General features: G+C 40.4%; 1 protein-coding gene across 1 annotated transcript; it reads right to left on the minus strand.

Annotated features, from left to right (window-relative positions):
• Positions 1 to 363: 363 nt before the first annotated feature.
• On the minus strand, positions 364 to 15,191 carry LOC104274397 (sentrin-specific protease 7-like; the record flags this gene model as incomplete). The annotated part of the gene is made up of 11 exons (XM_009870011.1): positions 364 to 504; positions 3,156 to 3,306; positions 4,837 to 4,905; positions 5,120 to 5,157; positions 5,493 to 5,545; positions 5,975 to 6,186; positions 6,951 to 7,043; positions 9,940 to 10,059; positions 11,530 to 11,646; positions 13,789 to 13,934; positions 14,941 to 15,191. Coding segments are annotated over 11 exons (1,391 nt in total), but the record flags the coding sequence as incomplete, so codon positions are not given.
• Between the last annotated feature and the right edge of the window lie 755 nt (positions 15,192 to 15,946).

Raw genomic sequence — 15,946 nt, forward strand, 5'->3', positions numbered from 1 at the left:
CCAAAAGATGAAAGCATTTTTACATCCCTGTTGCGCATATCATATCAGCTTTCATATTCCAAGTAACGAATCAATTAGCAAGCAATATGCAGCTTTAACTTACATATTTACAATTTTATCTACAACCTTCTCCTTCCCCCCCGCCCTCAACTGCATTCTATGTCCACATAATCCCAATGAAAAAAACATTATTTAAATGAATACATGCTGAGCAAAGAAAATACTTCTTGCGGTTCCTTTTTTTTTTTTTTTCTTTTTTTTTTTCCCTCCTTGCAAGGCAGAAAAAATCCCAAGCGCTGCTAAGCAGAGTTCCAGTTACTTCACACAGCAGTGCTCTTTGCCAGGTCTGGCTTGTTACATTTATTAGCTGCTGCTGCTGCCACGACGCTGTTGAAAGTGCAATTGCAAGATCAGGTATCGAATTTCTTCTCTTTTGCTTCTGATCAGCTGACGAGGGAACCACTTCTCCAGATTCAGTGGCTGTTCAAAGTTAACTATGGGATTCTGGTAACAGAAAAAAAGAATATTTACAATATGTATCTCCTAAAGCAACTTTTAAAAATAATTTCAAACCCCTCCATTACCGCTGAGATCAAGGAGGCACGAACAAGTTTCCCTAAGACGGTGACACGTTTCAAACTCCAGTTCCTCCATGGTAATCACATATATACATACCCTTACCACAAGCTACTCAGGGTAAATGTCAAACAGGTTATCACCCCCTCTCTTGAAGAGACATCGGTATAAGCACATATTCAAGACAGATTCTATGTATTCTGATAAAAGTAGACATACTCTATCTAACAAGGGACAGATGCATTTTGGTCACAAAACACACACATACAATGACACTACACGGAAGAATCAAGCATATACAAGTTCAGCACAATGAATTTTTCTTGCCTCAGGCACATGTTTTTGTCATGAGCTGCTCTGTCTGATAGAAGACAACAAAGAAGCAAGAACACTACTCGCAGTTTTAGCAGGACGTGAGGAGGGCAGAATTCAGAACAAAAGACGACAGCAAACTGATGTGGCTGAGAGATGCTGGCAGCTTTGGCAGTAAGACCACCAACACCACATCTGATCTCCCCAAATCATTTTTTTTCCTTTCTCTGTCTTTGTTCTCTTGTCATGCTTATATTTCACCTTCTCCTTCCTTTGAATAAAGTAGCACATGATAAATTGAAAAAGCAAAGTGAAAATCGTATCATATCAAGCCATCTATGAGTCCTGGTATGTTTAGGGCAAATTACAGCCACTTGTGCGTGCTGGCCTTGCTTCTGCAACCAGAACGTGACCTCACTGTTAAAGAATGGGCAGTTCAAAAGCATTGGTAAAAATGTCATTTTCCACCCATACAAGAGATCACCTTATGTATCACAGGATCCCAATGGCTGAGGATTGAAAGAACTTCTGGAGATCATCTGGCCCAACCCCACTGCTCAAACAGGGCCACCTGGAGCCAGTTTCCATGACCATGTCCAGCTCAATCTTTCTGGGCCAACTGTGCCAGCACTTGCTCACCCTCACAGTAAAAACCAAAACCAAAACAACAAAAAACCCCCGACAGCATTTCCTGAGGTTCAGATGGAACCTTCTGTGTTTCAGTGTGCATCCACTGTCTCTTGCTCTGCTGCTGTGCACCACTGAAAAGAAGGCTCTGTCCATTTTTTGCACCCTCCCTTGAGGTATTTGCATTTTTACACATTTTTCCTCTATGCATTCAGACCTCCTCATCTCTTTGCTTGACTTCCCGCTTGTTTGAATGAACTGTTCGTTAGTTTGAAGGTGGGGTTACTCGAATATCAAACAGTCTTCTCGGACCTCACCCCTGCAGGGCCTTACGTCATGGAATTGTTCCAAACAGATCCCTGAAAAGGCCAAAGTCCAGGCTTGTGATCTTGCTTTTTGCCCTGCTCCTTCCTCTCATGATCCTGAATTCCAGCATCTTACGGTCACTGCAGTCAAGGCTGCATTTGACCTTTACATCCCCAACCAGATCTTCCTTGCTTGTGAGAATGCAGTCCAGCAGAGCACCTCTCCTCGTTGGCTCCGGTATCCCTAGGGTCAGGACATTGGCATCAATGCTCTCTGGCAAACTCCTGGATTGCTTAAGTCCTTCTGTGTTGTCCCTCCAGCAGATGTCAGAGTGGTTTAAGTCCCCCACAGGGAGCCCGCTCTTCTATGGAGGCTCTCCACAGAAGGCCTCATCCACTTGTTCTTCCTGCAGGCGGCCTACAGCAGATGCCCACTACTGTGTCACCCATATTAGTCTGCTCGTCGATCACTACCCATAAGCTCTCAGTTGACGCCTCATTCAACCCTAGGCAAAGCTCGCTGCATTCCAGCTGCTCCCTCACATTGAGGGCAACTTGCCTTCCCAGGCAGTCCTTCCTAAAGAGCCTGTATCCATCCCTCTCAGCGCTCCCATCATGTGAGCTACCCCACCACATCCCTGTAATTTCAACAAAATCACTGCCCTGCAAGTGCACACAGATCTGTAATTGCTCACACTTATTCTCCATGCTGTGTGCATTAGTGTACAGGCACTTTGGAATGGCAATCTGTTCTACTACAAGAATGATCTGTCCACTCCCACTCTCAGAGAGAATATGGACCACGCGTACAGGCATCAAACAAGCAGAGTCATTTAAAGGACAGAGCACTGATCAGAGGGGAAGAAAAGTTGGGAACACCCTAAAAGACAGTGCCTGAAGCCCAGCATCTGCAGCTTTGAAAGACTGCCCTCTCCCTCTGCCTGCAGGGCTGCTCAAAGACCAATGCACAAGCTGACCGAAGTTTTAGAGGCTACAAGGAGAGATGAACAGAAAAGACGCCTTTGTAACATTTGTAGGCCAGAAAGGTGTAAACTAGACTCCAGATACATCCAACTAGCTAGGGATATTGAACACACCAAAAACACTACAAAGTCAGAAATGTTTGCCAACAAATATAGATGATAAACTGTGCTCCAGACACCAAGACCCCTGCCACTACTTGAAGAATACGTTCTATCTCCTCGTCCTCAAATGGCTTTGGCACTTTTGAAGCTAAGCATCACATGCTTTTGTGTCTGGCAATTTCCCTCAGAAATAGGTTTTTACGGGCTTAAGGTAGTTTTGGGGATAGGGAGAGGTAGTTTCTATTTCTACCTGGAAGAAAGTTTCCACATATTGCAGCAAGTACACCCCACAATCACTGCTGTTATCTTGTTTGGGCACCCTGGGATACAGGTCAATCATTGTTGATTTACTGAATTCTCGATGCGTTTTTCGTTTAGCTTCCCATTCCACTTCAAGGTACCTACAAAAGAAAGCAAACAGATTAAATACTTAGCTCCAAAGCTCAATGCATTTTGAGATACTACTCAATATTGTTCTGGAGCTGGCCAAAAAAAGCTAAAATAGCATTAAACAACTTATTTCACAGAATCTGTTAAAGAATTTCATACAAGAAACAACACAATTTTTACCATACAATAGTCTATCACACTCAAAGGCATCTCTACCATATAATATGCAGTAACTGAAAGATGCATGATGTTATTTAACAACAGCTATTCGTGACAAGTTTCTTCAAACTGTTAGGATACCTGGACATGCTGAAACTTTTAACTACAAGAAGAACTCAAGTAATCTCTCTTGGCTACCACACAGATTTTTCCTGAACTAGCAGGAAAACCTAAGCAAACTTAAGTAAATCATTTAATCTAGGCAAATAATTAAAAAAAAGAAATTTCTACCAATATAACCCCTTTAATCTAGTAGTGTACAAAGTATATAACGACTTATTAAAAACCTTAAGGAATTAGTACTTTAACGATTGTGACTTATTTGTTGTCAGGCTTTTCTGTTGTTCTTGTGCTTCAGAACAACTCACTGACTTCACATTCTGGGCTGGCCACCGATTTTGAAGATTTGAATTTGAAGTAAATATATCGCACAGAGATTAAAAAAAAAAAAAAAGTAATAGTAATTGCTATTTCGTTCTTCCTCCCAAGAAATACATTGTCTCTGTCAAGGGAAAGATAGTTTCACAAAAATTTCTGGTCCTCATCTAACCCGCACATAGTATTTTGAACAATTTTTGTTTCCAAGAAGAAGGTACTACTTGGTTCATAGAGTTTTGTTCCTTCAGTGAAGTGAATTCAACAGAACAGAAAAAGAACAATTCTGTTTAGTTTACAATATTTAAAATTAGCAATGGCTTAAAGTTACTGTTAAATTCATCAGGAGCGTTTAAAAGTACTTAAAGTTTGAAGATATTCTTCCAATACTTATGTATTTATCATATAACAGACTGAATGTATTTTTACTTACTTTCCAAAAGAAAATATAATTCTGCTGTACCTATACTGACACATCAAGCTTTCAGATAGCTTCAGTCTAGTTTCCACTTTCTTGCACATAAATAAGAGTAAATTTAACACTGTAATTCTGTAAGCTCCATCAACAAAAAAAGTTAGCCCTTTAGAAAATTAACCACTTAAATTTCAAAGCATTAATTTTTAAGACATTGGTTTTTACCCTTAAAACACACCCTCCAGTACTGAATTGCAAGGGTAAAAAAATAACAAAACCCCATCTACTTTTAAGTTTTTTTCAGTTTAAAAAGATAGTCCACTTGACGATTTTTGAATTATATCTGGGCTGCAGAACAAAGACAGGATTTTCACACAAGTCTCTGTATTGCCATTATAATTTTTTTTGTAATGACTTTATGGACGTTCCTTTAGAATTAGAAATCTACACTTTTTATAAAGGAAAGCATTCTGAAGATAGAAATACAACCAACAGGATTTCTTGATAATAAACAGAAATGATAATAACTTACTCTCTCAAAACCTGAACTGTCTTCTGCACGGAACCAGCTTTCAAAGAATCCAAGATGAGTATACAAGGCCTGTGCATGACAAAACCAAACAAATCATTCCCAACACTACTGAAGCACATATTTTGTTTGAGTAGAGCTTAACAGGAGCATCAACATCTGAACAAATGTGGAACAAAAAATGTCAAGTTCCTACAGTTGTGGCTTTATGACAAAAAACTAAATTACTGCAGCATTTCTTAATATAAATTTATGATACAATATTAGTATGAAAATCAAAACATACCTTTTGCAAACCTTCTTCTTGCAATTACTTAGGGACATCTGGGAGAAGACAAAAAATAACCTTAAAAACCCCACAATCATTATAAACTCAAATGTCTTCATAGATTCAGAGGTAAAGCCAGAGAGGAACTCACTTCAGAAAAGGAGACGCTAATAAATTTTTTTTTAAAATGCAGGAAAGCACACTATAGGCAACTTAGGTAGGCAAAAGATGACTTAGACTAATTCGAAGTGCCTTGCACATGCTGCATGCCACAATAAAAAAATCAATAGCTGCGGCAAAAGAGATGATGCCAAGTCACTTGGTCAAGTCTCAGAGCCTTCAGAAATTCAATAATATATAATTTCCTCCCTCAGTACAGAAAGGCACGTACTTTAGAAATACCTGAATCCAGGACTGAAGCGGAAGCAGCAATTTCATTGTCATCTAGTACAAAAGAACAAATTAAAAAGTCTTAAGAAAGTATTTCCTAACTGAAATATTTTCATTTTCAAAGGTGTTATCAGTAGTATTCAAAATACAATAGTGAAGCATAAACTAAGATTGCTTCCCTTCAAAATGTTCAAATAGCAGAGTTACTGAAGGTCTTCCTGATACAATTCTTACTGAAATACAAGAATTTCCCATTCATGATGGGATCTGAGTCACTGCTTTTACAAGTCCCTTTCAGTATTTTCCAGTGGTGCCGACAATAAGAATGCATTGCAGTCCTTTATATGCATGGTAACACACAAACATATTTCATCAATCTTGACGTGAAAGATACTTTTTCAAGGTATTGTATCCCTCCTTCAAGGATTAAGACACCATTAGAACTATTTACAGCTTGACATTATTTTCTTCTAGATTACCTACCTTTTGAGAATAAACTTCTGTTAGCATTCATTTCTTCCTCATTCTTGCAGTTGCCAGGGAAGGCCAACACAGAAACAGTTCTGGTGTTCTCATTCTCCAACCAGAGTGGAGACTGATGAGGCTGGGAGTATAATGAATTCTCATGGGGGCACTCCTCATACACAGCTTCTTCTAACCAAGGAAAACAGATAACTGCAATGTACCAATGAGACCTGCCCAGCAATGGGGAAAAGGGGAGAAAAACAGTCAAAACTGCGTAATATATGGTTATGAAAGGATGTGAAAAGTTTTTATAACACCAAGAGCTCACGGACACCTGTTCTGTGACGTATAACCACCACTGCCATTCTTTCATGGCATTTCATACTAATCTTCTTACTCATTTTTTACTTTGCATTATGGCATATCAGCAAAAAGAAATACTGATTCCCTTTAGCAGCATCCAACAAATCCACCACAGCAATTTATCAGTGTCTCACTACCCACTCCATGCTGTTAAAAAAGTAACATCTGTGACAGTGATCCTAATTTTGAATATAGCTGAAGGTATGGCACACATCTATCCTCATCTCTTTCTGCAGCTGTTTTGCACATGTAACTCTCAATGACTATTCAGTTCTACTGGCTTTTCCATGTGCAGGTATTCAACCAGGCCAAGGCACAGACCATGGAAGTACTACTCCTGATCCATTAACGCTATGACTTGCTGTGATTTCTTTATAGAAATATTCCTTAAGGGCACAGGAAGCATCATAATGGCACAGAAATTGTTTTGAAAAATACATCAAAATAACTATCAGTAAAACAAAAACTAAAGATGCAAAATTTACTGATGACAATTAAATAAAAAGTTTAATTTTTCTAAAGATTTCAAAATTATTCATTCCACACCTGTTATTTCTTAAAAAATCTTCTCAGCACCACAACATTCAAATATTTAAATAACAGAAAAGTTGTCTTAAACACACAGACTTACTCCTCATTCACTGGCACAAAGATATAATCTTTACTGAAGATGTTTATATGACGAGTCCATGTTCTTACTCTCCTGTGTCTTCTCTGTGCCACTCTGTGGAAAACAAATTACAATTGCTGTTTGTATTTGTTCTTTTTAGTTAAAGCAAGCTATAGGGATTAGTACCCCTACAACTACTCCATCCCTCGATCAGTTTTTCATTTACTCTTGAAAATTCCTTGACATTGCAAAAATAAATAAGTAGACCGTTAAACCCAAGTAACTAACAAGCCATTTCCAAACCCTCTTAAACTGTTCTGGAAAAAGTCATCCATAGATCTGAAATGATTTCTTGCAGTTTTTTATCCAGTAATTATTGTTTACTACACTAAATGCAAAAATCTTGTCTAAACACCAGCCAGTATACAGAGAGATCTATAGCAATTTACAAACATCCATGAATCAAACTTCCCAATGCCACTTTTGAAGGTTCATCTAAACAAACTCATCTCTTCAAGGAGAAAGCTAAACCTCTTGCAAAGGGTCATGTAACACACCTGTAGCAGAGTCAGGACTGAAACAGATTGCCTCCAGTTCTGAGCTTTAAATGCTGGAGCATATTTAATTTTCAGTCCTACAGACGTAAAACATGAGGACAGGATAACCGGAGAGTAAGAAAAAATTGAGAAGAAACCTAAACTTAGATTTTCAACTTTCTTAGTTTGCACAAGTTGAAACAGAAACTAGCGGTCCACAGAATTTGGCTCCGATATGTTCTGAAAGCAAAATTCACTCCATTCAGTAGATACTCCTATTACTATTCTGATTCCATCCTGATCTGTGATCAAGAAATGTAACTTCAGTGTACGGAGAACAGGATAAAAAAAAGGACGAATGGAAAAACTGTTTGCTGTGGGCCACTGCATGGGCCAGCATTAAATGAAGACTTGCTGCATCACTCTAGGAGCACTGTGAATTTAAAAGGGGAAGGTGTGTTTGCAACCTGGGAAAGCACCTGCAGAAGGAGCTCCCCCTTCAGGTACTGGAAGTAGCGTGAAGAAAAAAGAAGTAAAAGTTCTTTAAGTTAAACAACTACATCAGTTGAGACTAATTTCATCTACAACAGTACAGAGCTCAATTTTCCACTATTTATCAAAAAAAACTGCACAGAAACAAACAAACAATAAGCAAACCACTCGTAATCACCAGGTAAGCCCAAACACTAAACCAGAGTTTCCAAAGCTATCTCCTCAACTGGAGCAGCTACAGTCCTTAAAATACAGTGAATTAAAAGTGCACTCCAGTTTCTCAGGAAGGTTATGAACAGTCCAGTCTTTTCAAAGGAATCAGATCAAGGCACAACAGCAGTCTCGACACAGACAATTTTGTCTCTACCTCAGAACATTCAGGATATGAAGACACTAAAATGATGAAAGACATTCTCTCAAGCACAGGTCCTTAATTTTTTGAGACATCTTTGACAATATTGCAGAAATTGCACTTTTTCCCCTTTAACATAGTCACTGCTGGGTGACAGCTAACACAAACAATATAGCTTATGTCTTTGTGCAAGTGGACTTATCTGCCAGTAGACTGAAAAACCTGGGAACTTCATGGATAACAGAAGTAAAATCACTTCAGAGAGAAATAGAAAAAAAAAACAACTTTGATAAGCTGAATGATGAAAACAGAATCACAGAGTCACAGAATTCATTGGGTTGGAAGGGACCTTTAAAAGGGCATCTAGTCCAACCCCCCTGCAGTGAGCAGGGACATCTGCAACCAGGTCAGGTTGCTCAGAGCCCCATCCAGCCTGACCTTGAATGTCTCCAGGGATGGGGCCTCCACCACCTCTCTGGGCAACCTGTGCCAGTGTTTCATCACCCTCACAGTAAAGAACTTCCTAATGTCTAATCTAAATCTACTCTGCTCCAGTTTAAAACCATTGCTCCTTGTCTTATCATCATGTGCCCCTGTAAAAAGTCCCTCCCAGCTTTCCTGTAGGCCCCCTTCAGGTACTGGAAGGCCACAATAAGGTCTCCCCAGAGCCTTCTCTTCTCCAGGCTCAACAGCCCCAACTCTCTCAGCCTGTCTTTGTCAGAGAGGTGCTCCAGCCCTTTGACCACACAAAGTGGCTGTCCTCTGGATCCACTCCAACAGGTCCATGTCCTTCTTGTGTTGAGGGCTCCAGAGTTGGACACAGTACTCCAGGTGAGGTCTCATCAGAGCAGAGCAGAGTTCTCTTGACCTACTGGCTAGATGTAGCCAGATGTAGCTAGATGTAGATGGCTTGATGTAGCCCAGGATGTGATTGGCCTTCTGGGCTGCAAGCGCACATTGTTGACTCATGTCCAGCTTTTACCCACTGATACCCTAGAATGAAAGTTGCTGGCAGATGATCACTGTAAGTGACGTGGCAGGGCACAGTCCACTCTCAAACATCAATGTTGAGAAGTAACAGAAGTGGTGGAGATGGTCCTGCCCTTTATACAGTCTTAGCTAAAACCAGGAATAGATACAGGGTTCTTGAGCTGTTAATGACACCTTTCTCTGAAACTCCAGGGTTCCACTGTGCTCAAGTGTCATAAAACTAAAGTGCAAAGCTGACGTGTAAGAAATTTATTTTTACTAAATTTACCAATATATAAGATGAAATATGTAGTAAATCTAAAAAATATTTTTAAAAGTGCAATTTCTTAGAAGTATGCATACCCTGGAAAACATTGATTTTGTAATAAAAGGATCAAAATACAAATTGTCTGAAGTGAAGATTCAGATAAAGCTGGAGAAAAGTGGTAATAGTTTCATTCTTATTCAGTATGAATCACACATAGATTTTAATGAAAAACACCAGTATGCTCAAAAGGCAAGTTACAACATTTAGCCACTAATCCTTTGGAGAACACCAACTACTACTTTATGTGCTAATTAGGAGATCATCTGCAGAGCTTCCAAGTGGCATCAACAGACAGCTTATTTCTGGTCATAATGGCATCTAAAATGAACTTACGAAACTTTGAGGTCCCCCTCAGAGTTTTTTTCCTTCCTGGTCAGGCACTTGTAGAAGAAACTGCTAAATATGTGTGTACGGTCAGCAAGATGCTTCGGCGCCTTCTCCAACAACAGGTATCTAACAAATGAAAAGGAAAGAAATTATTAAATTCCTTTTCTAGAAAGTATGATTACTGATAGCAAGGGACAGTCATTTTAATGACTTATCATATTCAGGTTATGTTTCCTATCAATTACCTTTACAGTCACTAATCATACCAAACTTTTCTCTCTACTCTATTTTCCATATGCACATGGGTGGACATCAACAGAGTACGTAACAGCCAAGCAACTGCTAAGAAAACAGTTATTTTTGTATCTCAGATGTGTGCTCTAGCATTAATGTGTCTTGAATTTATTTTTCAAGCTAGGTTTCTAGCCCTTGCAGTTATGACAGACACCAAAACCTCACCAATATAAGCCTGTGGAGTTTTATACTCCTGCACACACAAAAAGCATAGAACAGGTTAGTGCTATAAATTGTCCATTTTGCTTCTACAGGTTATGCATGTGAAAGTTAAGACAAATGCTCTACAAATACACATTCTGTACAATTTTACTGTTGATCATTTTACTATAGACATCAGCTTGAGTGTTTATTCTGTCATCCTAGAAGGCCAAAGCTCTCATAATTGCAGTCACCCTACGCAAGCTGCCCTCCAGCTTCACCTGATGACTTGGGCAACAGTCACACACGATACAGCTTGCAACACAATGAAAACTGAGAATGTGAGAAGTCTAATAAACTTCAAAAGCAGAGAACTTTCTGCAATGACTGCATTAAATCTGACTCCTCTGGTGAGATAAAGCTACAGCTATTAAGAGGACTATGCTGCATGATTTATTTCTTGTTTAGAGCATAATACAGGGGGCTTTTGTAAAACCACATTGGAACACTCTGGTATGCATTTCCTTTCCCACTCCTCTAGACTGGAAGTTTTAGCTAGTTTCTTAATGCTCAGAGTTACTGCAGCCATGCTGGATGCCAAGCAAAATGGAATTCTTGCAGACAACCTCTGAAAGAGCAGAATTCTGCTTAAGTTTAAGTCAGCATAGGGAAAATGAACCACACTTTTAGGGAGATTCATTTAGCCAAGCACAGCTTCCTCAGGAAGTATTAGCTATGTTCCTTTCTGCAGGAGCTGTATATCAGAAGAATTCCCAAACTCTTGCACAGAATAGCAGAGGATGCTCCACTTCATGCAAACTTGGTAAATAAACTACTAGTACAAACTGTCTACTTTTTTGTTCAATTGCTTGCTTAAAACTGCTCAGCATTTTCTGTTCTGTGAGGCTGCCAAGAGACTTTTCCTTAGCTATTATATCTGGGTTATATCACAGCCCTTTTAAGGGACAAGAAGAATGAAATTGAAACAAATGAATCTGCTGAGAATACACAAAAGCTTTAAAAAAAAGTCTAACTTACACATTCATCATACTGTTACTTCTTAAATTGTTGTACCATATTTAGTGACCAGCTCTTACAGTAATATTCAGGCCCAGACCATGTCCCAGAAAGAAGGGTACAATTAAGGCTGTGATTACTTACTTAAGATAGAAATCAATTATGACATCATTGAGAAACTCTCCATATTCTAAGCACTCTAGGTCTTCTCTCGTGACTCCCAGTCCTCCTTTTGCAGGTGGGGGTGGATAAACAATTAAACTAGAAAACACAAATTACATTATAACAGTGACAAACTGTGTTTTACATTACCTTCTTCTTAGTATGGTTGTTTCACATGTAGAAGATTTTCTAGAAAACCTGTTAAAAGTGGTAGTTCTCAAAACTGTTGACTAACTCAGAAGTACTTTAGCACTTCTTCCTCCAATAGTCAAGTGTTACAAAAGAAACAGGCAGTCCAATGCACACTAAAATTTTGAGAAAAACTTGTTAAAATTCGGTTTCTTTTTACCTTCATCTGGATTTTCTTTTTTTTGGTTTGAATTAAAGTAATTGACAAATGGCTATAGAAAATGGGAAGATATACTAGCGGAGATATTATCAAATGGTATGCATTAACAGTGACTGTCTCTTCATTAAGACTCCAGTAAGGACTCTCACATTTCCAAGCCGGAATCTTGGATTTACATATCATGCAGCATATGTACTGTATCATAGAATCATAGAATGGTTAAGGTTGGAAGGGATCTTGAAGATTAACTAGTTTCAATTCCCTTGATGTGGGCAGGGACACCTCTCTCCCACTAGACCGGGTTGCCCTAAGCCCCATCCAACCTGGCCTTGAACACTTTCAGGGATGAGGCATCCACAACCTCCTTGGGCAACCTGTTCCAGTGCTTCACCACTCTCATGGTGAAGAAGTCTTTCCTTATATCTAATCTACATCTACCCTCTTGCAGTTTCAGGCCATTGCCCCTTGTCCTATCACTACAGGCCCTAGCAAAAAGTCCCTCTTCAGCTTTCCTGTAGGCCCCTGTCATATATCAGAGGGCCACTACCAGGTCACCCTAAAGCCTTCTCTTCTCCAAGCTAAATAATCCCAGTTCCCTTGGCCTGTCCTCATAGCAGACGTACTCCATTTCCATGGCCCTCCTCTGGACCAGCTCCAGCAGATCCATGTCCTTTTTTGTACTGTGGGCTCCAGAACTGCATGCAGTACTCCAGGTGGAGCCTCATCAGAGCAGAGTAGAAGAGGAGAATTACCTCCCTCAACCTGCTGGTCATGCTCCTTTCGATGTGGCCTGGGACATGGTTCGCTTTTTGGGCTGCAGCTGCACACTGCTGGCTCATGTTGAGCCTCTTGTCAACATACCACTGTAAGTGGTTTAAAACTGTCCAAGTTACCTCTAACACCAGTATTTTAAAAGCTCTAGATTAACTGGAACCATCAGAGAATCACAGAATGTTAGCGGTTGGAAGGGACTCTGAATAATCATCTAGTCCAGCCCCCCTGCCAGAGCAGGATCACCTACAGTAGGTCACACAGGAACGGGTACAGGCGGGGTTTTTATGACTTCTCAAAAGGAGACTCCACAACCTCCCTGGGCAGCCTACCTTGCAGGGCAGCCTGTGCCAGTGCTCTGTCACCCTCACAGTGAAAAAGCTTTTCCTAATGTTTTTGTGGAATCTCCTATGCTCCAGATTGTACAACCATGAACTGAGCATTTTTGACATGGCAGAAACAACTGCTATACTGTCAGTAAAAACAGTGAAAAGGCAAGAGTTGTTAAGATCAATTTACTCCACTAATGCTTGCCATACAAGAAGCATGAGGACTAACAGGCTAGTGCAGACAGAACCAAGGTATTTGAATGCTCTCCTAGTATCTTGCTGCATTACCCTTTTGTCTGTTCTCATTTTCTAATGTCTTCTGTTAACCAAGCTCCTGCGCCAAGTAGTAAATTGTATGACAAACTAGTTATAAATAGATTTAGTGTAACAGAAGAGCAAAAGAAAACACTGGTTTGATTTTTAAAAGGCTCATCTTAAATTAGCAATAGTTTTGCTGTGATATGGACTTAAATGGACACTCACAGAGGCCAGGAGGTCCCTACCCTTCCACTGATGCATCAATGATATGAGCTTGTCACAGTTCAGATATGCGCTAATTTGTGTGGCATTTTCTGTCACCCTGTAACACATCCATTTTGTCTGTTAGCTACTAGGCTGGAAACAGGAATAACTACATTCATACTTGGTGATACTTTAGATTTCTAGAACATCTTTCACACAACACTTTCAAATCAACTAGAGGATGGTAGTTAAGCCAGGGCTTTTATTCCAGTATGTTGTTTATTCTATTTCCTTTATTTTCATCTTCTCATTTATATGAAATATACTTACTTCTCAACTGATACACCTTCTGTTACACGTTCTGTTACTTCTTTCCATCCTTCATTCAGTGCAGAGGACAGAGAGATAGAATAGCAACCACTACTCTGCTTATTTGCGAGGGCATAACTGGGCCTGGCCACTTTTGGTTTTGATTCCTACTAGGAAAAAGAAAAATCAAACAATAATAATAGTAAAAAGCCTTATACAGCTTGATAAGTAAACCAGAACACACAAAACCCAACCCTGAAGCCAACAGGGCTAAAAGCTGCATCACTGAAGAGTAATCATGCTAGAGAGCAGCAATACTTCTTCATACCAGTATTCCGGAAAACCTGCCACTGCTCAGACAATAAACGTCCCTTTTTAAATGATGACAGGTCTCCACCTGCTCATAACCTCTCTGAATCTGTTTAAGCATTATTTGGACACAGAATTGGTTTTGGAGAAGAAACAAGATCGGAAAGGATGGAGGCAACTATCAGAATGTCTTGGTAGGAGATGTGTATGCTTGGAAGATTTGAAAATCTAGTTCTTTGCCTAAAAATGCTACAGATTTGAACTGACAGGCTCAATTTTTAAGTTCCTGGTTTCATAGCCAGATTGATCTGTTGTGCTTTTTACTGATGAGAACAAATATATGTAAATTCTGAACAGACAATGATGTTTACTCCTCAGAGGAAGGTGTAGTAGCACATTAACTCCCACAGCCCCATCTCCCCAGCACCCTTAGGAATCATTTAGCATATCAAGCTGTGGAGATCCCACTAGTATGTCTAGAGGTGTCTGGAACGAGTAAGATACACAGCTCCTCCTCTGCTGCACCCCTTCACTTTCAGCTCAGCTGAAAAATGGTTCCATCCCTCACTACTTGATTAACTCCCAGCTTGCTGCCCTGGAGACACTGTAAGGGCAGGACATCCTTGCGGTTGTAGGCATACACAAGCACAAGCCAACCTAAACCTTCAGTATTTGCCACTTACTGATGAGGTCTGTACACTATCCTTCTGTGGATAGTTAACACCAAATCTTGTGGAAGTGAAATAAGAAACATGACTGACTTCTTCTTGAGCTACAGATTTAAAAAGAAGGCTGATCTAAAATTTACTAGAATGTGTGAATGCCAACAGGTGGTGATGAATCAAGAAACAGCTACACACTAACCTGAACTGCAAGCTCATGAGCATCCAAGGTATTCTCTTCCAGCATACAATGCTTTATGTAAGTCATAAAAGAGCTCTCTTCAGGAGAAAGATCCTTGAACAAGGGTAATGCTTCCTTCAAAGACAAAAACTCAGCAAGATCTGATGCTCTGTTCCTCTTGCTCACATCTGCAATCAATCCAGTCAGTCTTTCTTCTTCCCGTTCTTTGAGCGGTTGGGACAGTTCAAGAAATACAAATTCATTAGATTTGGCTGGAAAAAGAAGAGAAAGGATAGATTAGGGTATGTGATAAAAACTGGTCTGCGCACCCACAAAGGAGCATAGGGAGACACTTGTAGGAGGGGGAACCCACATAATATCCTGCCAAGGTAGCAGCCCTCAGCCCACCAAAGGCCCACCTCCTCAAACCCAAGGGAGCACAGTGGCACAACAGCAGGTAAGGAACCAAACCAAGGACTGGGAGGAAGGGACACCCTTCCCAGGCCAGTCCTAGGAGAGCCTCAGCCCCAGGGTCCAGACCTGAAGCCCAGCAAGGTAAGGCAATACCAGAGCACCTTTTGGACTGAGGAGGGGTTGCTGCTGAGGTGTACGGCACACGTGATGGGTCGCAGGGGAACAGCACAAGACTTACTCTGGCACATTTAAGGGAAGAACCAAAGGCAGGCAACGGGGGGAGGCATTTAGGTCATTTTTGTGAGGAGCAAGTGTGGGAAAATAGAGGGCTAAAAGCATCAAAAGGACCAGTCACATCTAAATATTTTGCTGGTCAAAACATTTGTCTGGCCATGCCTTGTGCATTAATCAGCAGAATCTGTCCTGCGTTCTTACTAAATTTCTCTATAACTCTCTCCTGGGTGAGGGACTCTATCTGATGTGGCTGTACCAGGGTCTGAGTGCAGGAACTGAAGTGAGTGCATGTGTGCAAGCTGAGTGTGGCTGCTAGCAAAGATCAAGCCAAAACGGCTGAACAGGTGAAGTGTCCCAGCAGGCAGGAGGGCAAGCAGGT

Source organism: Apaloderma vittatum, unplaced genomic scaffold, assembly GCF_000703405.1.
Source record: "Apaloderma vittatum isolate BGI_N311 unplaced genomic scaffold, ASM70340v1 scaffold13265, whole genome shotgun sequence".
Lineage (NCBI taxonomy): Eukaryota > Metazoa > Chordata > Aves > Trogoniformes > Trogonidae > Apaloderma > Apaloderma vittatum.